Source organism: Anopheles marshallii, chromosome 2 (assembly GCF_943734725.1).
Source record: "Anopheles marshallii chromosome 2, idAnoMarsDA_429_01, whole genome shotgun sequence".
NCBI lineage: Eukaryota > Metazoa > Arthropoda > Insecta > Diptera > Culicidae > Anopheles > Anopheles marshallii.
In genome coordinates this window covers 5,387,480-5,409,265 of record NC_071326.1, presented here as the reverse complement: position 1 = coordinate 5,409,265, position 21,786 = coordinate 5,387,480, and the positions used below count along the sequence as shown (strand labels likewise).

The window sequence follows — 21,786 nt, the reverse complement described above, 5'->3', positions numbered from 1 at the left end:
GCACCGGGCAATTTTAATTGGTGTACCATTTGTTTGTAGCTTTTGAATTAATGTTTAAATTATCAATTTTTGTGTCAAATTGTAAAAACTAACTAAATCGTGGTTGTACGAATAGAGTAAACCCCCTTTGAAAGCTGTCATTTCAGCTAGTAGAACATTGTCTGCGTTATCAACTTTATCGTTCATTTTTTTGGTCTTGTTGGTGATAGCTAAAGAACGCGTGAAATGAACCAACGTTGATCTAATCGAAAGAAAGGATAGTAGATATAAGTAAGGAAATGGTAAATGGTTGATATAATTTCAAACCCATTATCGATAACCTGAATCTATTGAAAACAGCTGCGTAACAAAGCTTTCGTTCGTTGGCGTTAGCTTACACGTGCTTCTCGGAATTTCAAGCTGTTGCCCCGGCTCTGCGCATGTGCATGGCTTTGGTGGATTGATGAAGGCATAAACATGGCAAACGTATTTTACCAACACTTGCGAAGCATAAAAAGCTTTAGTAAGTTGACAGTACGCACAGCAAAACTGGCAGGACGTGAGAAAGGTCCGATTATTATACAAGTTCCACTCGGTGTAGAGTGAAGGAGAAATCATTACGACTTGTGCAAAGTAATTGCAACTAATGCAGTGGTCCATTACCTAAAACACAAAGTGTACGGCTGTTCGTGCTAGCAAAGGGAAAACACGAGTATTCCTCGAAGGAAAAAAGTTATTCCTTCATTGATTACATATGGTGGGATAACAATGAAGAAAGCTTGCCAACAAAGTACGTCATTCTAGCGCCCACACAGCAGCAGCGTATAGTTTCCGTGACCGTCACAGGACTCCGAAGGAAATGGTCGCAGGAAATTGAATAATTTTATACAAGCCATAAGCGATCGTTTGCGGGAGCGTGTGCGGATCGTTACTAGTGAGCGCAGTTTTGCAACAAATTGAAACATGTCCTCCATAGGCATACGGATCGACGAGGCTCTGTCGCTTGTAGACCAGGGTGACCAAGCATGCGTTGGAAAGAACACGGAAGATGAAGCCTGTGGCAATTGTGGTGACGATGGCAACGTGGAAGTTGATATGAAATTTGGTTTATTCGTTGAGAATGAGCGCTCGGTACCGAGGAATGTGTCGGAAGATGAGTTCGATTTTGATTCTGCGTTCAGTTCCGAATCTAACCAAGGGCTTACGGATGAAAGCACTATCGACCACCACGACGAACGATCCATGCCCGATGGAGCAGTGGAGCGGGAAAGGCTGAAATCACTCGAGGACGAGCATGAGGTCTTGTCGTCGAACCTGATTGCACTGACATCGCATTTCGCTCAGGTACAGCTACGATTACGGCAGATCGTAGAAGCGCCACCCCAGGAACGGGACTCGTTGTTGAAGAATCTCGAAGAGTTTGCGTTCCTGGGCATACCGGAAATACAGCAGAACCCGGTGAAGCAAAACATCCCCGAAATCGTGGCCAATCTCGACCGGAGTCCTGAGTCGGTGGAAAACCTACGCGAAAAGCAGCAGGAACTTATCGAACAGCTGAAAACGCAGCTAATGGATCTGGAGCGGTATGCGTACGAGTCTGGTGCAGGAATTCTTCCGCAAACGATCCTGCTAGAAAAGCAGAAGGTGATCATCGAGGAGATAAAGAAAAAAATTAACTTGAACTTGAATGAACTGGACCTGCCACAGCTCACTTCGGAAGATCTACGCCAGCAGGTGGACAGTGCGCTCGACGAGCTGGTAAATCCGCTGAAGATGAAAGAACAGCTGGTGACGCAGCTCAAAACACAAATTCAAGATCTGGAACGATTTATCGGTTTTCTGCAGACGAATGAGAAGGCGGAAATTAAAAAACGTTTCCTTGAGCAACAGCAACAAAAGCAACAGTGTAAAGAACTCTCCAAAGAACACGGTAGTAGATCACAACACGTGACTGATCGCCAAACGCTTTCACCGTCCGTAGTGGCCGGTCACAGCTCGGTGAACCATGGTAGCAATACTAACCAAGCAGCAACAAAACGGGAATCCTTCAATAGCAAGGCGTTCGGATTGATGGATAAGGCCGGAACTTTGCTGCAAATGTTTGCCCTGTCCCAGTTCAACTGTGGCAGTGAGCATCGGAACAGCGAGGCCAACTATCAATCGAAAATGATGGCTCGTACACGGCAAAACTGTTGGGGTGATATTCGAGCAAGACTGGAATACGACGTGCAGGAGATTGCATCTTTGGTGCTGGCGTTACAAAGCGAAATAGCACCCAAGGAAGCGGACCATAGCGAGGAAGACGAGGACGATCCTACGCGTCCCACCCGTGGCAATAGGAAGAACTACGAGCTAACGCTGCTGGTTCGCAAACGGTTGGCCAAAACTATCCAATGTTTGATGCAGCATGGTTTGCGTAGCATTTCCGAAAGCGCAAGCCACAGCCTGGTTCCATTCATATCGGGATGCTTTTCATCCACCGGCAGCAGTAACAGTGGCACCAATCATTCCAGCATGAGCGGAAGATCAAACGAAGGCTTCTATCGGTCGGAGGTCAGACGAAAGAGTACGGGAGCGACTACCACTGCACCAAAGAAACAGACATCGTGTCCAGTGGAGGACACGGCGAACTCGAACGTGGAAGACAATCTGTTTTCTCAGCTCGATGACGACGAAGACGACGAAATGGAGCCCCAATTCGACAGCAACAGTGTGGAGGAAATGCATGCCTGGGAGTTATTGCTTGTGTACTATAACATCAAAAACGGCGATCGTTACAACTCGACCCCGGCGAGAAAGTTGTCCGAAAGTTTCAACTTGGATATCGTGGATGGTAGACCGTTATCAAACAAACAGGTAAATGAGTTTTTTTTTTAGCTGGAAGTCGTCAATTGAAACCAAAACTCCTCATCTCTTTGTTTACAGAGTCTTCTCAGTGCTATTGGATCGATTGTTGCATTACACAGTCCCTACAAAAGGAGCTACGATTCGCAGTTTAAGGCATTCATATGTGCCGGACTGAAGTAAGAATGAAATCTCACCCAGAATGAGAGCGTAATAACTGAGCATATTTTTATCACCTTTCTTAGCGCCCAGAAGTTAACGCAATGGCTGTACCTTATATTCCAGTGTAAGGAACTGGTCAGCTCCCATTATTCCAGCTGGAGCTATGTGGCCAACACCGGTTTTCGTGATGCTCTGAAAACACTGGATCGCTTGACGCAGTATCGTTTCGATCTTCCAGTCGATTTATCGATTCGTCAGTTCAAAAACATCAAAGACGTGTTTATGTAGTTACCATCAGCAGCAGACCACGTGGTGAGGGTTCCTTCTAGATGCCACGTCGTCCTAGTACAGCTACTAGTTTACTATTTGGTTGCTGAATTACACCCTTTCGTACCTGTACGGGGCTTGTTCGACGTATTCCAACCCAGACAGTGGGATTCCTTTCTACTGGAAAATTTCAATAGCATCATTCGCACTATCAAGTTCGTTAAACACTCGTTATGTATCAACAAAGATATATATCTTCTGTGTGGGAGAATATTGTAACATACCTTATCTAACTATAGCTAGGGGTCAAAACAAGGCACGATGTAGAAGAAACGACGAAGAGAATAATGGCGGTGGGAAATTGTTAGCAAATATCATTAAAATGGCCCTTATCACACAATCCAAAAACGTGGCGTCTTTATGCAAAATATACATTCGAAAGTTTTGTTGAACTTGATCAAGTTTCTTTCGCCTGTTCGAGGCGTTCAATTTACGGTTCAACACAAGAAAACGAAGCATGATGGGTTTTGCTCGTACAGATTTCAAATTCAATTTTAGTTGGATGTTTTATGTTGGAATTGATATTTGGGGGAGTCTTGGAAATGAGTCACCCTGTGGTTGACAGTCCGCGCTAGTGGAGCTTGTTTTCAAAACATTTCATTTGCATGATCGGAAGCGACATGAGTGAACAAAAGAAGGCTCTTTTTATCTGTCTCGGTAAGTTAGAACCAATTTGCTGTGCTATATCTTCAGTAGCATTTGGATATTTCAACACAAATAGCCTGTATGTAGTTGACCAGTGCTTACAAAGGATTGGCTTTAGTTCGCTGCACGGTGGTGGTACCCCGGTATAGCTTATGCGCCGCCTTGTTTATAGTGGTTCCTTGCTTGTAGCTGCCGATGAAACCAGCAGAATGATAAAGATTAGTGTATTTCACGCTATGTGCGAACATCGGAACACGTAATAACATAGAAGTAGATCTGCATTGCAAAGCCAGCATCAATGCATAGTACCATTGTAATACACCTAATAACATAAGAAAGCTTGGGCCATTAACTATGAACAAGCTAATGTACCGTCTTATTTAACAGGCAACATCTGTCGATCGCCGATCGCGGAAGCAGTGTTCCTCAAAACGATAAACAATGCTGGCGTTGCAGATAGATGGGAAGTCGATAGTGCCGCTATTGGATCATGGCACGTTGGCCGAAATCCTGATCATCGGGCTCTAGCAACAATGAAGAAGCACGATTTGCCGTACAATAACACAGCAAGACAAATTAAGAAAGCGGATTTCGACCATTACGACTACATTTTCGGCATGGACGGAGAGAACATTGCTGACTTGAAGGAGCGTGCACCTAACGGAGGCGGTAAGGCGAAAATATTGTTGCTTGGTGATTTCGATCCGCAACAGCCCGGTGCAATCATACGCGATCCTTACTATGATAAGGGCTCGGAGGGATTTGAGCAGTGCTACGTGCAGTGTGTACGCTGTTGCGATGGCTTTCTGGCCAAAGCTCAAAAAGGGGAAATCTGAGATCTATAGCATGTGAAATGAAATTTGCGATGTTCCCTAAACCCTTTTGATTATTTGGCAATAATTCGGTTTGATTATCAGCCAATGTCTTTAAACACACCTGAAAGAAAAAAATACATTGATAATGTTTATGATAATTGGAATTTCGTGAAAAGTGTACTTAACGTTTTAGAGGCGTGCTTCATGATTATTGAAGAACTGCAGGGCCAATTGGCACTAGGAAAAACATCCCTTCTGATAAGTTATGTTGACGAAATTCCCAAATTATCCAAGAATGGAGAGCAACGTAGGAATGAGGATTCAAAATACAGCTGATGACGATGAAATACAGGGAACGAAGTGGGCAAAGTAAACACACTGTTGTTTACAGTCCTAGCTGTCAGTTGCGCAGTCGGGATATTCCGTGCTGCTCGAACATCCGTAGTCTGGTGTGAAGCTCTTCTTCCGTATCACGATCGCCGTTGTCGTCGTCGTCGTTGTCGTAGGTTTCCGTCGCCAAAAATCATTGCTTTCCGGAATCCAAGTGCTGTGGAAAAGGTGCCAACATGAGTGTGGATGCGGCCATTCCTCCACCAGCGGTAAGTGACCAAGTGTTTTTTAAACTGTGGGACTGATGTGGTCCACCGAAAGTGTTTCGGGACACGTTTTTTACACCCGGAGCCGTGTTCGGCAAAGAGAAGTTGAAATCATTCTCGAAGTTTTTTCATTGTGTGCCACATACGGGGTTCCATTAACAATCTGCCTGTTCCGTCGCAATAGACGAATAATCCTTGATTTATAAGGATCTCGACGAGTGAAGATAAAACATACATCATGTAACAAAGAACGGCCGACTCCGCCGTGACTGTCACACACTGATAGCATTGAAAACGGGGAAGGTCTTCGCTGGCAAAGTCCTTCAGAGATGATACCGTGAAAGGGGTCTCTTATTCGATAAATAGCCTTTGAATATATAAAAAATCACATTTTATGTGTGCGCCTTTCCTCAACCATGCCCATGCGAGCGAACGAACAGCCCGACGCAATGTTCGGTGTCGTCCGCTTTTTCGTCCAAGTCCGCGGGTGGCTGTGTGTATTCGCTAATGTTAGCGCTACGAGCGACCGAGCGAACGAGAAAAATGGCGTCCGGAGACTAAGTCCCACGTCGCTGTCTGCAGTGAAGGAAAGTTAAAAATCGAATATCTCCCTTTCGGTTCGTCGTAGCTAGCTGGGAGTTAGTGCAAAACGCGTTTCAGCGAAAATGCTACAGTTGTAGCGAGGGTTGATTTTTTCGCCAATTTTCGACTAAGTCCCAACTTTTTTTGGGACTTAGAAAATTTTCTTCGCTCTTGTGCCTTGTGTGTGCGGCGCACCTTCGCATGATGTATGGCGGTACAGAGACACACACGCGTTACACGAAAAGCGATAAAGCAGCAACTACGAAGCAGCTGTACAACGATGAAAAGGTCATGAGCGCGACAAGATGAATAAGTTTTTCGTAAACTAACTAAGGATGAAAAATATGTCTTTTTCCTATCCATTTTTGTGTGCTCGCAAGTTTTGTGACGCATTCAATTGCTTCAGGCGTGTGCAGTACTACTACTGACTGTGCCTACATGTTCGCCGTATCACAAGAGAGAGCAGTGAAATGTATTTTAAAACGCTCAATGCACCAACATCGTTCTTCTTTCAAACGCAGAAGACGAAGTAGTCGGTCGATGGTAATTTTTTTCCTCTGTTCCTTCGCGAAACTTGTTTGCGACGAACGGCGAAGTCCACGGTGGCGGTGCATTTTTACTATCAGCCGAATGTTTTCTCGAATGGAAGAGGAAGTATTTGCAACATGAGAGCGGAATTAACACACACGGTCGCGGCCGCGCCGCGCTGGTGTTGGCATGAAATTCAGTACATTGCAAACGTTCAATCAAGGTGAATGGAATAAATGCACAACGCATTGGGCAATGTGAGCTGCGCTGTTCAGAAAGGAAATTTGGTTGCTGTATGGTTGCTTAGTAGGGAAAAATACAACGTGGCCGGAACTCACAATTCAAGGCATGAAGATATTTAGCTAGAGTTAAATTTATTTGAATTAGGAATTGTGCATTATTTTAATATTACTATTGTACATTTTTCAACACGTTCATGTTATTTCATGAAACAAGTTTAACGCGAATTAGAGAACGTGCTCGTGATAAGAAGCTACACGGACGATGTTTGCGCACCGAGATGATGAAACTAGTCACATATTTCAGCAGCATTGCTTAAATTAAATTTGACACCGGATGATATTTCCTCTGAAGGGTCAGTAGGAGAAACGGGCATTTTTATTCGAAACTCGTTGTATCATTCCTCATCCGCACTATTCTATTTATTTCGGGTGTACAAAGCATCGTCCGGAATGTTGGTTGTGTTTGACCAAGGGGAAGTTTTAAAGCATCAGCTGTTGAATTGAATGCAGCATAGAACATGTGTGCCCCGCAAGCATTATCATAACGAATACCATCACACACACGCCAAACCCATTTTGGTGACATAGAACATTTTCTTGGCGATATTATGTAGCACCCGTTTTGTTTGTTCGATTCTCTACCCAAATAGTTCTATTTACAGTAATATCTCATCTTCAAAAGGTACAATCCGTCGTGACAGCGTGGCATAGCGAACACATATGAGGATAATGACCGCATTTTGGATAGTAGCGCACGTGTTAATCAAATGTCGAAGCATGAAATTTGTGAAGATGAAGGCTACGAAGATAATGTTAAAAGCATGAAATTAGGTTTTTGGTCGAACCGATGAAACAATTCACTTCCCGTAGAGAGCTTACGTATGTTGGAGAACATGGAGAAGTGATAAAAAGATTGACGAAGTTGTTGATCCCTGTTGTTGATTGTGAATTTGCTCTTGAAAAATTCGGAACGGTATGTTGTTTTTTGCTAGTTTTATCAAGTTTGTTGTAGAAGACAAAACACTATCGCTATGATAACATAGGCGTAATATGGATTATTTGCCTTATTTCCTCTATTTCTACATTCACTTCACTTATGTGGTTCTTCTGGTTGTGTAGGAAAAGTATGAATACAGTTGCGCTCTAGAAAAGAGATGTTATTTTTAAACTTGTCTATTTTGGTGTACAAATTGTTGCGATCTGTGACACATTTGTTTCGGGGGATAAGGTTTCCCTTTGAACTTGGTAAAACATATAATGTATTTTATTTGTATATTTTGATTTTCTTAAAGGATTCCTCCAAGGTGATGAATGGAATGATGGACCGGCCGAACGGGGTGAGCAACGGGCATTCGGGCAGTGGAGGTGAAAACGGCGATCGTCATAAAAGCCACAAAAGCTCGAGTAAGGATAAGCACCGAGATAAAGATCGTGACAAGAACCGCGAGAAGGACAAGCATCGTGATAAGGATCGCGAACGAGATAAAGACAAGAACCGCGATAAGCACAAGAGTAGTAGCAGCCACTCGTCATCGTCGAAGAGTGGAACCAGTACGTCCAAGTGAGTTTTAAAATGTCCCACTTCATAACGAACTCTTTTAATGATTTATTTTTAAAACTATTTTAGGGATAAGGAGCGGTCGGATAAGGAGAAAAGCAGTTCTCACAGTAGCAGCAGCAAGGATAAGGAAAAGAGCCATCATAGCAGCTCTTCGTCGCACAAAAGCTCCAGAAGTGATAAGGAACGGTCGAAGGATAAAGAACGGGATAAAGACAAACATCGTTCGCGGGAGGATGGCAAAGATCGGAGCGATCGTGACAAGAAGGATAGGGAACGCGACAAGAGCAGCCGTAGCGAGAAGGACAAGGATAAGGACAAGCACAAATCAGCATCTTCTTCTACGTCGAACAGTAAAGACAAGGATCGAGATAAACATAAGAGCAGCTCCAGCAGCTCCAGCCGGGACAAGAACAAACATTCCAGCAAGAAGGATAAGGATAAGCACTCTTCATCATCATCGTCGTCCAAGAGCAAGGATCGTCGCCGGGAGGAAAAGGAACCTAGTACGACCGAGGTGAAGGTGAAGGAGGAACCGGATTCTGGTTCGAGAACGTTTTTAAATGGCGAAGGTCACATGCTGCCGCAAAATGATACGATGCAGAGCAATCGTGCTGGAGCGACGGGTCCGATGGATGTTTCCCAGGCAAGCTCGTGTGATTACTCAATGTCACAGTTCCGTGCTGACGAAACTCCGTTCCCATTGAAAGCCGAAACTACTGACTATAATAATGTTTCGAATGAGGACGGATTCTATCAAGAGCATGATGAGGATGATGGAGATGAAGGCAGCCGTTACAATGATTTTAACAACGAGAATGGTCATCACGAACAGCAGCAGCAACAGCAAGGATATTTTGGTGGAATGCAACAACAACACGAACAGTATCAGGCGAACGTGGCCGCAATCAAACACGAACAATCCGATGTGAAGCAAGAGCCACAATCGGGACAGGAAGAATCCGAGGATGATATCCCACTGTCCAAACGGAAGAAAAAGGATGTGGACGATGCGTATGAAAATGGTGGGAAGAAGAAAAAGATGAAGACGGAGAAAAAGGATAAAAAGAAGAACAAAAAACGTTCGTACGAATCCGATGATGCGAATGACGACGATGAGGACGATATCGATAGCAAGAAGAAGGTGAAGAAGTCGAAGATCAAGAAGGAGCCAGCTGCGACGCAGAGTGCAAAGAAGGTGAATGACCTATCTGTAGTGTAATGATTTATGTTACATATAGCCGACAACACACATTGCTCATTGATAATATTTTCTGTTATTCATAATGTTGTGTGTACCGGTTACTTGAAGGTCGTACAGCATGCCAAGTTACTGATGTACTTTTTGTTTTTCTTAATTTTGTTTATTCAGAACACCAAACCGACCGTCAGGACTGGAGCAACTACCCAATCAAGTCCTACGAAGGGTGGAAGGGTAAAGAAGGAAGAGGAGGAGCAGGAAGTGTGGAAATGGTAAGTTTGGTTTGCATTTGAGAATCTAATCCCCATAGGCAGTGTTGTTGCACAGTGGAGAAAAGTAAGGATTTGTTTTGAAAACACCCGAGCAGACGCATTGGCCGGCAAAATAGCAGCACCACCGGCATGTGTCAATAGCAGTGAGGAAGTGTACGGAGTGCGCAAGAAATGTGAATTTGGAAAGTGAAATGTATCGTGTTGCATGAAGTTTGCGTGTGTGCATGGATGTGTGCGTGCCTTTTTCGTTCGTTAGTTCCTGTCCCCGCCACCGTATACCGAATGGCGTTTTACCAAGTTTGCTGTCATAAGTGAATTGACAGCTCAATATTTTACATGCCGTTTTCCGTAGAAAGAAGAAAAGTGTGTGTTGATGAAAATTTGCCCTGCAAAGTGAATGTTGTCTGTATTCCGTTCAGTTTTCTCGGTTTCTTACCCGCGGTTGTATTGTGATGGATACAGGATATGCGTTGGAACTAATAGAATACTACTGCGAGTACCCAATTTACGTTCACGTGCAATCGTTGATCGCGATTGTAGACGGCTTTTTCATCACACTGCAACATCTCTGCAGCGGGTGAAAAAACGCCCGCAAGTAGTGAATAACCATAGAAACAACAATCGGTGTGCAATTACTTTAACTTAATGGGACACAATGAGTTGTACGTTAATATTGTGAATGTTTCTTTTCTTATCTTTATCCAACGCTCTAGGTGGGAAGAAGAAAAGCGTGACGATGGAGTAAAATGGAAGTTCTTGGAGCATAAAGGGCCCGTGTTTGCACCAGCGTACGAACCATTACCGTCGCACGTTCGGTTTGAGTACAATGGAAGGGAAATGAGGCTTTCGCAGAATGCAGAAGAAGTGGCAGGATTTTACGCTCGTATGCTGGATCACGATTACACTTCCAAGGATGCATTCAACGAAAATTTCTTCAAAGATTGGCACAAAACGATGACATCGCACGAAAAACAACAGATTACTAATTTGGAATTGTGCAACTTCCGTCCGATGGCTGCCTACTTTGCCGAGATTGCCGAGAAGAATCGAAACCGCACGAAGGAAGAAAAGGCTGCGTTGAAGGCAGCGAACGAACAGCTGACTAAAGAGTACGGCATTTGCGTAATTGACGGGCACAAGGAAAAGATAGGCAACTTTAAAATAGAACCTCCTGGGCTGTTCCGTGGCCGTGGAGAACATCCGAAGATGGGATTGGTGAAGAGGCGCGTCATGCCGGAGGATGTTATCATCAACTGTTCGAAGGATAGTAAAATACCGTCCCCACCGCCGGGCCACCGATGGAAGGAAGTGCGCCATGATAACAGCGTATCGTGGTTGGCCTCCTGGACCGAGAACGTGCAGGGACAGGTAAAGTACATTATGTTAAACCCGAGCTCGAAGCTAAAGGGCGAAAAGGATTGGCAGAAATACGAAACGGCACGCCGCTTGCTGAAACACATCGATCGCATACGGGATACGTATCGTGAGGAGTGGAAGAGCAAGGAAATGCGCATCCGACAGCGTGCCGTTGCTATGTACTTTATCGATAAGCTAGCGCTGCGTGCGGGCAATGAAAAGGATGACGATCAGGCGGATACCGTTGGTTGCTGTTCGCTGCGCTACGAACATATTGAGCTGCACAAGGAGCTTAACGGCAAGGAGAATGTGGTTGTGTTTGACTTTCTCGGTAAGGATTCCATCCGGTACTACAACGAGGTGGAGGTCGAAAAGCGTGTGTTCAAGAATTTGGAGCTGTTCAAGGAGAACAAAAAGGCTGGGGACGACCTTTTCGATAGGTTAAACACGACTGTCGTAAACGAATATCTGAAGGGATTGATGGATGGTATGTAGCGGAAGAGTTTGCTTCCAATGTCATTTGCTGATCGCTGTGATCTTTCTCTGATTGTTATTTTGCCACACTCTCTTCTTTTGCAGGGCTTACTGCTAAGGTGTTCCGTACATTTAACGCTTCTTACACGCTGCAAAAGCAACTGGAAGAACTAACAGATCCCAGCTATTCGGTGCAGGAGAAACTGCTCGCCTACAACCGTGCTAATCGTGCCGTGGCTATTTTGTGTAACCATCAACGGGCTGTTCCAAAAACGCACGAGAAAAGCATGGGCAATCTGAAGGAAAAGATTCGCTTAAAGCGCGAAAATGTTGACCAATGTCAAAAGGAATTGAAGGTATGGAACGAAGCGGCAGAAGATGTGGTAAGCTTTATTGTTACTATTCGTTTGCGCGTGTTCTAGGATCTCAAAAAGAGCAATGTTCGTGATCCAACTGCGTATGAAAAGAAAAATAAGCAACTGGAAAGACTTAAGGAGCAACTGAAAAAGCTGGAACTCCAGGAAACGGACAGGGACGAAAACAAGACGATCGCTCTTGGTACATCCAAGTTAAACTATTTGGATCCACGCATCTCCGTGGCTTGGTAAGCAGTTTAATTGGCAATGCTGGTAAACAAAAGATTATCCTTCGTTTTTTTTCTATTCTGTTTCTCATTAGGTGCAAGAAATTCGGCGTTCCAATCGAGAAGATTTTCAACAAGACACAGCGTGACAAATTCCGATGGGCGATCGATATGGCTGACGAGACCTACGTGTTTTAAAGGGCCAAATGCGAACGACGTCATCGTGCGCCGGATGTTTGTCGTTTGCACGAATGATAGCTGTCGATATAAAGACATTGTGTCGTTCGTAAACCATCCATCGATCATACACCGTTGTCTTCGCAGTACCCTTTCTCTGCATTAGGTTACGTGACAACCTACAGCATATCGGAGGCGATACAATCACAACGTGGATGGCGGAATAGATTACTTCCATAGACATTTTGAGGAAGTATGAGATTCACATCAAAGGTTCACTCATTCGTCACGAATCGCAAATGATTGCACATCCAGCTGCAATTTAATACTATTTACTTTTTTATCTCTTAAGATTTGAATGTAACAACCGTTTGGGGAATTGTTCTACATGCCCGTATCTTCATTGTTTACAGTGCGTTCTGACACATACTGCGTAGTTTATCTTTTATTTTAAGATATAACATGCCAGTGGGGCAAGGTGGGCGAGGAGACGACCATTATTACATACAAATTGTCTAGCATGAAACATAAAGATATGTTTGACAAAAAGAAATAAAAAACGTACCCAACCGTTTTAACCTGATACGGGCTAGTTTCCTAATTTGTGCATAACTCGTAGCAAAAACGATGCATGTAACTAGAACAAACTTTGGAGGTCATATGTAAGCTTTTGTCGTATGTTTGAAATTTTTGTGAAATTCAGTGCGACGATGCTTGGGGTAAACGTTAACGTGTGGATGCCGTGTAAAAAGCTACATTAATAAGAGTGGAATAATGTGTGAGCGATAAAGAAAGCATGAGAAAGTAAGAGAGCTAGAAAAAGAACGAACGTAAAAGATTAATTTATTTTAGTAAAATTCCATCAATCAAACTGCTCGACTATCTTTTTTCTGCAAAAAGGATACGAAAGTTTTAGTAATGTAAAACGTAAAATTGTTCAGTTCGACAAACATCATCGGGGTTGATAGATTGATTTTTATTGTTTCCGTATATTTACTTTCGATTGTGGCCCATTAGTGTGTGTGCTTAGAGTTATTTTCTTTTCCTACCCAAAATGGACCACGGACCCCTAAGGTAGTCAACATTTATGTTTCACAGTTGCGATTTTGATTTTAGTAAAAAAAAAAACATTTAGATAAATTACCGTAAACACGTACAATCGATACGCGCGAAGCAGCAAACGAAAGATGAGTGAATGATTAGTTAGGGTGAAACATTTGTATAGGCGCGTTTTATGTCTTTCCGTGCATAGATTTGGAACCATTTCGGGGGGAGAAAATATTCTCTGAGTGGAATTCAGCAAACGTATATGTGGATTTTTTTTCTGTAAATAGAGAGATAGCTCACGTGTTCTCTCTATTAAACTTGAAATGCAATAAGTTCGGTATGTGGCACACATTCTCTTCCGGCAGATGTTTGTGTACTACACACACACACAAACACACACGCATACTCCCTGGTGTGTTGGCAAACATCTGCACAATCATTTTATGTTAAGCTGTAGTATTTTAGGCGTAGATACCGTTTTTGTTTTGTTTTTGTAACACGATGATACTAGGAGTGCACTCAGAAACAGAAGAATTAAATGTAAAATATTTTGATAGGATAAAGATGACTCAAAATATATATGAAAAAAAAAAACACAAAACAACACACGGTTCATACCGATGGACCATGGATCATGGCATATGATTTGACGAGAACGAACGATAGGCGATCGGCTCTAAAGGGGGAAACCGTAATTTTAGGTAAAACACACACACACACACAAGTGTTTCCATAGGGAAAAGGGAACGGTTAGAGTGGTGTGACGCATTATCTTAGCATTGAACAACGACTGCCTAACGTCGAAGACTAGAACAAACCGCATCGGGCGGATGTTCCGGAACGGCCGGTGTTTTTTTGTTTTTGTGTGAAGTAATTATGAAACAAACACTTGTGTCGCATGCATTCATTGTCACTGTTTCGATAAAACATGCACGTAAACACCCATTTTCCAACCCCCGACAGAAAGGCTGCCGATATATCGTTAAACGAACTCCACATAACTATCTCACTGGATAGGTAATTTAAAGTGGAGTGACACGAGAGAGCAGATAGCCTATAGTAAGACGGAACGTTTTGCTGGAAAACAAAAAAAAAACAGGTGATAAGGGCGGTCGGGGCTGCGCTACCGATTAGATCTTGAATTACCAATCCCCCCACCCTCACAGTCCCATCATATCCACCATCTCATCTTGATCAGTTTTGTTTGCAATATTTTTAGTTTCAAATGCTTCTGCTATGAATGCGTGCCCGGAGCACCGGATCGACGAATGCAGCGATACACAGATATAGAGTAGAAGAAATAATATGCAATTACTAGACTTCAATTCAGGTACGGTCAAAACAATCGTACGAAATACTGAGTGATGATGACGACGACGATGATGTGTTGTCGTATAAAGTACACTGGAATGAAGGAACACAACACAAATCTACCACCATACATTTTATGGCGAAAGTACCGCCGAAATAGGAGAAATAAGGAAGATAAAATGGCACATAGTTATGAACAAGGTGTTATAGGTGAAAGCATGGCAAAGGAAGGGTTACACACTTTCGACGGCGGTGAATGTAACGGACAGCACGGGAAATCAGTGAGTGGCACAACGCGACCACTTACGTACGTGCAAGGACACACACACACAACAAGGATACTGTAACAGTAGCAAAAAAAACGTGGTGAAAGAAAATGTATAACAACAAAAAAATACATAGAAACATATTGAGGAGAGAGAAGTGCGAAGGGCTGATGAACGATAATTTGATGCAGATAATACATGATTTAAATAAATAACTTTAAGTGAAAATTAACGCTATGATTATTCTTTGTCTAACCATTTGGTTGTATATATCTTGGGTACCGTGGAGATATAGTAATGAGGTTTGATGTTCAACTGGTGTGCTTTAAACAGATACATTTGTGAGCTGTATCAAAAACATACTAAGATATTGCAAATCACTCAAGCGACTTGTCGATCGGCCACTTGTGTAAGGCTCTCGGGTTTTGCCCAGGTATAGGTAGCACCGGTACAAAGAGATCAGTCTGAGGGGTGTACTATTTCCTAACAACTCTTGTGTGCGGCACAGAAGTTCAATCTTGCAATCGTACGTAGTAGTTCCCAAGCACCTTGATGATCTCCAACAAAGTCGTCACCATGGTTTCTTCCCGTCTACTCGCGAATTGATGTCATCTGCTGCTGATGTCTATTGCCTCACGCACAATCCTTTATACATACGACAAACGGGTTTTGCACTGGTAAGTAACATTGAATGCCACGATGTGTTCCATTCCGATGTACTCGTTCTAAAGCCTCACCTATCTCGAGTCAAAAGTCAGCAGCGACAACATTGATATTGAGATATGCGCTTATGTGATCGCCGATCTTTCTACAATCTGAGGAAACTTCTCTTCTCAAAACACCTGACCCCTCCTGCGACGAACGAAACAGGGACTATACAGAATTTATATACACATACGCCTCTTAGTCGAGTTCGAGAGTAAGATACTCGGCAGGATTATTTGGCCCCGACGAACAAACTGTCGTACAGTGGACTGGGCTCGCCAGACTCCGGTGGGCTGGTCACGTCATGAGAATGACACCGGGAGACCCCCAGCTTATAAAGTCCTTTTAGGTCGTCCACATGGACAGAGGAGGCGTGGTAATCCCAAATTGAGATGGAGTTGATGCGTCCACCACGTAATTGCTCGTTCAAGAGTATTCTACACAACTTCAAAGAGATTCCACCCACCCTGTATAACCTTCAAAGAGAGGAATTCTTTCTGTCTGAAGATGTCCAGAGCTTCATGATTCTTTAATTCAGGATGTGGGTTTTTTGATTACGAGTTGTTACGACTTTCTTTGTTGTTTTCAGTTCATTGTTCGTTGTTAAGTGTATGACGTTGGTGCAAATTCTTCAGCCAAGACTATCAGGAGTTCCACAATACCACATGTAAGTTTTGCATACTTTCTTTTGTATGGTTATGTATTTAGGCACTTCTCCTACTATTTCACAAATTATCCATTTTTGCACATTGTTTTTAAACAGTAAAGGTTCCTGGATGTTCCTGTCAAGGAACACTGGCCGATGAGTTTACACATGAGGTACTAGGAAGCAAAACCGACTACTGCATTACTACCTTTATTTATCATTATTGGACCATTTGCTTGTTACCGACAGTTGTCCCTTCGCCTTATGGGACTTCGTGGGAAATGTGATGCTCGTAGTGAATCACCCTCTCATCTCCATCCGAACCGAACGACACGGGCGTGGCCTTGGGGTGGCCTCGCCCGGAACCGGTAACGTAGCTGCGGAACGAAACCGTCCGCTTGACGGTTTGTTTCTCCTTCGCTGGCAATCCCCCGATGGCACTTGCCGGTGGCTCTAGTGCGGCCAGTTCTTTCCGTGTCAGCGCCACCACCTTCTTCCGTTTGCGCAGCTTGCCGACCATCGAAGGAGGTGGCCGTACGAGCTCGGACGCGGTCAGGCGGGACTCTGAAACGTACATACACTCCTCGTGGTTAACACCGGCCGCATCCGTGCACTGGTAGCAGGTTAGATCGCCGTCCTCCATCCGCTTACCCTTCCGGCAGTTGGACCAATCGCGTGCCTTAAAGTCGGCCAGCACCTTCGCCACCTCGTCTTGGTCGGCGTAATCCATCACGTAAATGTTACCGTCGTCTTGGCCGTCCGTGGTCGAGGAGATGTTCTCGCTGTCCGCTGCCTTCAGCTTCATGCTGGCACGGTTCGAACGAAGATCCATCGGCTGGTACCGATATCCTCCGCCATTGGTAGCCGACTGGTGAGGTTTCGTGCGGAGTGCTGGCTTACGAAGTGGACGCGTTGGAGTTCGTCTCGGGGCCAGTGTGGGATGTAAGCCCTCGATAGCCACATCCGTGTGCCGTTCTGGGCGTACTTCTGCACTCGTGTGTTCCCGTTCCGCTTCATCCTCATCGTCAGCTTCTTCCTCAGCCTGGGCCGCCTTTGTCCGGTTCGGGTCATCCTTTTTGCTGTCGTAGTTTCGTTCCTTAACGTACGCGTACTTGCGGTGGTGTGGCTCAGTTGCATAGGCACAGCTCTCCGACGCACTGTCGCTGGCCGGATCGTGACAGACGCTACACACCATACCGTCCTTCTCGTACGTGCGACAGTTCTTGGGATCCTTCGCCAACCGTCTGCTTTGCTCTTCGGATTCAGCCTTTATGCGCTCGTAATCCTCCGAGGAGGAGTAGTCGAACCGGTCGAACTTGTAGTCACCGTCCTCTTCCTCCTCGTCCTCTTCGGACGGTTTCTTCGCCGGTGCCTTACGCTGTGGGGCCGACTTTTTGCGCTTGTTATCCAAATCGTCAAAGTGTTTCGCGATAAACTGCTCGTACCGTTCGGCATAATCTTCCACATCACCGGAACTCTCACCGGAGTCGGAGTGTTGTTCATTCTTCTCCACGTCCTCCTCATCCTTATCCTCGTATTCTTCCGAGAGCAATTCCTTTTCCTGCTCACGTTTGCGTTGTTTCGATGGTTTTCTCCGCAGTAGCCGGTTTGGAGCACGTTTGGCCCGCGCTGGTATAACATCTTGCGGTGATATGTATGACGGATCCAGCGTAAATGCCGGTGTCGGAGAAATCGGTCGCAGATTCGCTAGATTGTAATCGGTCTGGAACACGTGCTCTTCGTCGGGTTCGCCATGATAATAGTAAGATCTTTCATCAAGCGGCAGCAGATCGCGTTCAATGTCGTGCCGAAACTCGTGCCCGAACTCAAACTCAGGTAGCAGCAGCTCGTTTCCGGGCGTCAAATGGTCAAAACACTGCACACCGCTAAGCACAACCGGAAGAAGACACACCAAGGTACTCCACTGTCCTAACCCCAACGGTGATGCACTTGCCTGGGAAGCCATCCCACGAGCCAAGAACACGAGAAAAGGAGTTTGAAATTTCGAAAAGAGCGTGTTACTTCCAAAACTAGGGATAGCTAGTTAGTAGCCTTCAACACACGAAGGCCATTTTCCAACTGACTTCAGATCGTGCTAGGGTAGGTGAATTTTATAACTGTTCCAAAACGGTCCTACCATTAACGTTGTAACAAATCGCGCACTGTTTGGTGTTAAATAATCAATCACAGGTGCGAGGAATTGTGCGCGAAACGGCCGGTTGAGTTGAGAGATAGAAAGAAAAAAAAACCAGCAGGGAATGATCACAAAACCGAACCAAGCAGGCGGTAATTTGTCGTCGAAACGTTGCGATAGTGATGACGGACACAATGAAAATAAGATTTTTCACAAGTGCGTCAAACATACGAACTCTGGAAAATCGAGTTGTTGAGGTGAGATAATGAAGGTTATGAGGATCTCCTTATTGATCTTTCAATAGGTTTTCTACCCTTCAAACGGTTAAAACATTTACATATTTTACTTCTTTGCGCAAGATTTCCGTGTCGTTTTGTTATTTAGTTTAGACTTAAGATCAATTCTTCAAGAAAGTTATATTCAAATGTGAATCAGCAACTGAAATTCTGATCATTTATGTAAATTATTTGTGAAAATATTTCCCTGTTTGACGATGTTCGACACCCTTGATGTATCTCAGAGTTTTTTTTGCTCTTCGAATTCGGAACTGATCAAGCATATCCTTCCAACCCCAATGAACCGCCACCTCCTCCAGCGAAATGCGTCGGTGGCAATGTTTGGAACGCATGGTTGGAACTCCTTGTTGCTTTTTGTCACTCGTAACGATTCGCTGGTGTGCGCCGGTCCCCAAATGCTTCTGGTGACAAATTGATTGATCAAGCATGTTCGCACAAATCGATCGAATACAATAGAAGCGCGGGTGGACGGGGTGTAGTGAAACCGTAAGGGAAGGGCGTTCCGCATCAGCTCAATCGTTGCACCGATGCATCACCGCCACAACGTCATCATCGTCATCGCAGTAGCCTTTGCAAATCGGTGGCAACTAAATGGTGCTAATCGTACCACTTCACCAACCGAAAACTGGGTAACACCGGGAAATCGGGAATAGTGCAAGAAATAGTCAGTTGAACCGTAACTTTTTTTTATTGTGAATGGTTTGCTTTTCTTCCATTTTACGCACTGATTGCAACGAAATTGAAAGTGTACGCGGTTTCTTTCCCCGCTTTCTAGCTGTTTCCAAGGCAGGGGTGGATTTTTTTGTTTAAATTTATTTCAGAAGTTACATGACTGACATAATTCTTGACATCGATCACACATAATGTAGATGTTTGCCATGAGAAGTTCCAAAGTCTTGGTATTACCGGTATCTTGTTGTCACTCCTGTAGCGTTTAGACTCGAACTTTCTGAGTTATCTCCACAGCAGATTCTGATGTATCACTTGATGCCTTTATTCAAATGAAGTTAGATTCATAGCGTCTCAAATCAGCCTACTACTGTTCCTTCCACACACCCATAAAACCCATCCAATGAGCGTTGCTATGGTGAATTTTTCACTCAACTTATTTAACTAAAAGTAAATTTAAATTAATTAGGAAATGAAAGACCAATTTCCGTGCCCTTTGTCATGTTAATTAAGAATTACGTCTAATATGGGAGCAGAAATGGCTTAAAAAGAATCTCGTCATATATTGAACACCTCGTTTTTTGACTTTCATGTACGATCGGTATCTTTCAAACCATTAAAAATGGATGAGAAGTAGAACGTGGGAATAGAATCGGAAAATCAATGCTTTCCTACGGAGGCGATACAGTCATCAATTCTGGGAGACACGTGCATCAACTAGACGTACAGACCTGTCACCATGACAATAATAATCCAAAACATCCCGTTTTTATGAACATCCCGTGTGCGTGTGCGATGTACAATCGAGAAACAAAGTGGTGGGAGGAACTTTGTTGAATAGACCAAAGGATCAATCAATACCGAAACCGTGTGTGAGCTCGTATTTCCAGTTGCTCGTTTGCTGTTCGAGTGTGTTACGTTGGATTGGCACACAAGGTTATCAGCAGATATCACGCGAATTCGTAGCTTTGCATCGGAAGATTAGCAGCGATGAAGCATCAACAAGTGGTTCCGGACTATGCGGCTATGGTGAAAACGTCCGGCACGTGTCTGTGTTTGGTATTTTCCGGCTGGGTATTATTCAAGTAAGTTGCTCCAACTGTCATGCACTATGTCGCTCAATACTAACTCACGTACGATTCTATACATTACAGGCTAGTTCAAGCGGTATTCTGGCTTCCGGGCTATCTGGAGAAGAACCAGGAACAATTGTATCGCCGTGTAGAGCCACGATCGAGAATTGTGCCGAATGATAAAGTGGACAAAGTGAACGACGAAGCTAACCTTTGTGCGCTTATGGCGGGAAGTTCTGACCCTGAACTGCTGGAAGAAGGTGTAGAAAATGCTACAATTATGGAGGAGAAAGGAGAAAACGATGCGGTCGAGTGTGAGGGTGATAACAAAAAGGACAAATAGTTGGACGCGTGTGTCGCAAGAACACGACAGTATGTAATAGGAGATTCTCTGGAAGAATGGAATTCTCATCCACGGTTAGGATTAGGATGTTCAACACAGCTTAGCCTATTTTTGTCAGATGTTTGATTTTATTTGATTGTAAGTTGTAATGCTTCTTCTTTTATAATGATGCAAGCCATTTTCCCTAATTTACTTCGCCGTACCAGTTCCCTTCTTCACAATTAGGGCGATAGTTAGGTTACACAGTGAAACAGGATAGAGTGAACCAAATCGTATAATGGTCTACAACAACGAGAAAAGAAAACAAAAGTTTGATACATTTTACACAATTTATGAACAAACCACCCTAAATGTTTTGTTGTCGCGATATTTTGTCGCTCGTTAAGTGCTTTTAAATATGGCTTAGATATTAAGCATTTGCAGTATGAATGCACAGAAACACGCACAAACGCACACACCCACAAAGTACATGTGTTAACGGATGCTTCGACGATCAACTCACATTGGTTTAGTAAGCCAAAAACAATTTGGTTGCATTGAAAGAAGGTTAAGCCAAGGCAGAAGACAGACAGCAATTGGGTAGCATATTTGTTAACGGGGTTTCGTTTTCCATTACTCATTACAAACTACTTACTCAAAGCATCAAAGCTCATCCCGATTACTTATTCTACTGGTAAAAACCGTACAAACAATTCAAACAAAACTCTCCAAAAGCAAACGCTTTCGTTTCCGAGCACGCTCGATATGCAGGACTGCGCGTCAAATATGTGTGTGTCTGTGTGTTTGTGGCGTGTTCTATGTGGACTTTTCACACGTTTCTTTCTTGTTCTTTTCCTATGACTTTCACTATACACAATGAACCTAATACTGCATTACAGACAGATATTCCATTTGTTTATATCTTAACCATCAGTTTCATCATGATCTTCACCGGTTTAGTTGGTATATTCCGTTC

At 43.9% G+C, this 21,786-nt stretch overlaps 5 protein-coding genes across 5 annotated transcripts; 4 read left to right on the top strand and 1 right to left on the bottom strand.

Moving 5' to 3' along the window:
• The first annotated feature begins 942 nt into the window (after window positions 1–942).
• LOC128719358 (RUN domain-containing protein 1) lies at window positions 943–3,273 on the top strand. The gene is made up of 3 exons (XM_053812982.1): window positions 943–2,835; window positions 2,905–3,002; window positions 3,069–3,273. Exons 1-3 carry the CDS (start codon window positions 943–945, stop codon window positions 3,271–3,273), a joined length of 2,196 nt encoding a protein of 731 aa, XP_053668957.1.
• A 659-nt stretch (window positions 3,274–3,932) lies between these two features.
• Window positions 3,933–4,793, top strand: LOC128719884 (low molecular weight phosphotyrosine protein phosphatase 1-like). Its single transcript, XM_053813523.1, has 2 exons — window positions 3,933–3,969; window positions 4,345–4,793. The coding sequence occupies exons 1-2, from the start codon at window positions 3,933–3,935 to the stop codon at window positions 4,791–4,793; spliced, it is 486 nt and encodes a 161-aa protein (XP_053669498.1).
• A 545-nt stretch (window positions 4,794–5,338) lies between these two features.
• LOC128710266 (DNA topoisomerase I, mitochondrial) lies at window positions 5,339–12,362 on the top strand. Its single transcript, XM_053805312.1, has 8 exons — window positions 5,339–5,371; window positions 8,013–8,281; window positions 8,348–9,476; window positions 9,651–9,751; window positions 10,465–11,594; window positions 11,687–11,937; window positions 12,004–12,185; window positions 12,260–12,362. Exons 1-8 carry the CDS (start codon window positions 5,339–5,341, stop codon window positions 12,360–12,362), a joined length of 3,198 nt encoding a protein of 1,065 aa, XP_053661287.1.
• A 4,216-nt stretch (window positions 12,363–16,578) lies between these two features.
• Window positions 16,579–19,585, bottom strand: LOC128709627 (uncharacterized). The gene is made up of 2 exons (XM_053804632.1): window positions 19,575–19,585; window positions 16,579–18,346 (listed from the first exon to the last, which is right to left on the bottom strand). The coding sequence occupies exons 1-2, from the start codon at window positions 19,583–19,585 to the stop codon at window positions 16,579–16,581; spliced, it is 1,779 nt and encodes a 592-aa protein (XP_053660607.1).
• Window positions 19,586–20,405: 820 nt separating this feature from the next.
• On the top strand, window positions 20,406–20,831 carry LOC128708753 (uncharacterized). The gene is made up of 2 exons (XM_053803732.1): window positions 20,406–20,500; window positions 20,570–20,831. The coding sequence occupies exons 1-2, from the start codon at window positions 20,406–20,408 to the stop codon at window positions 20,829–20,831; spliced, it is 357 nt and encodes a 118-aa protein (XP_053659707.1).
• Window positions 20,832–21,786: the final 955 nt, after the last annotated feature.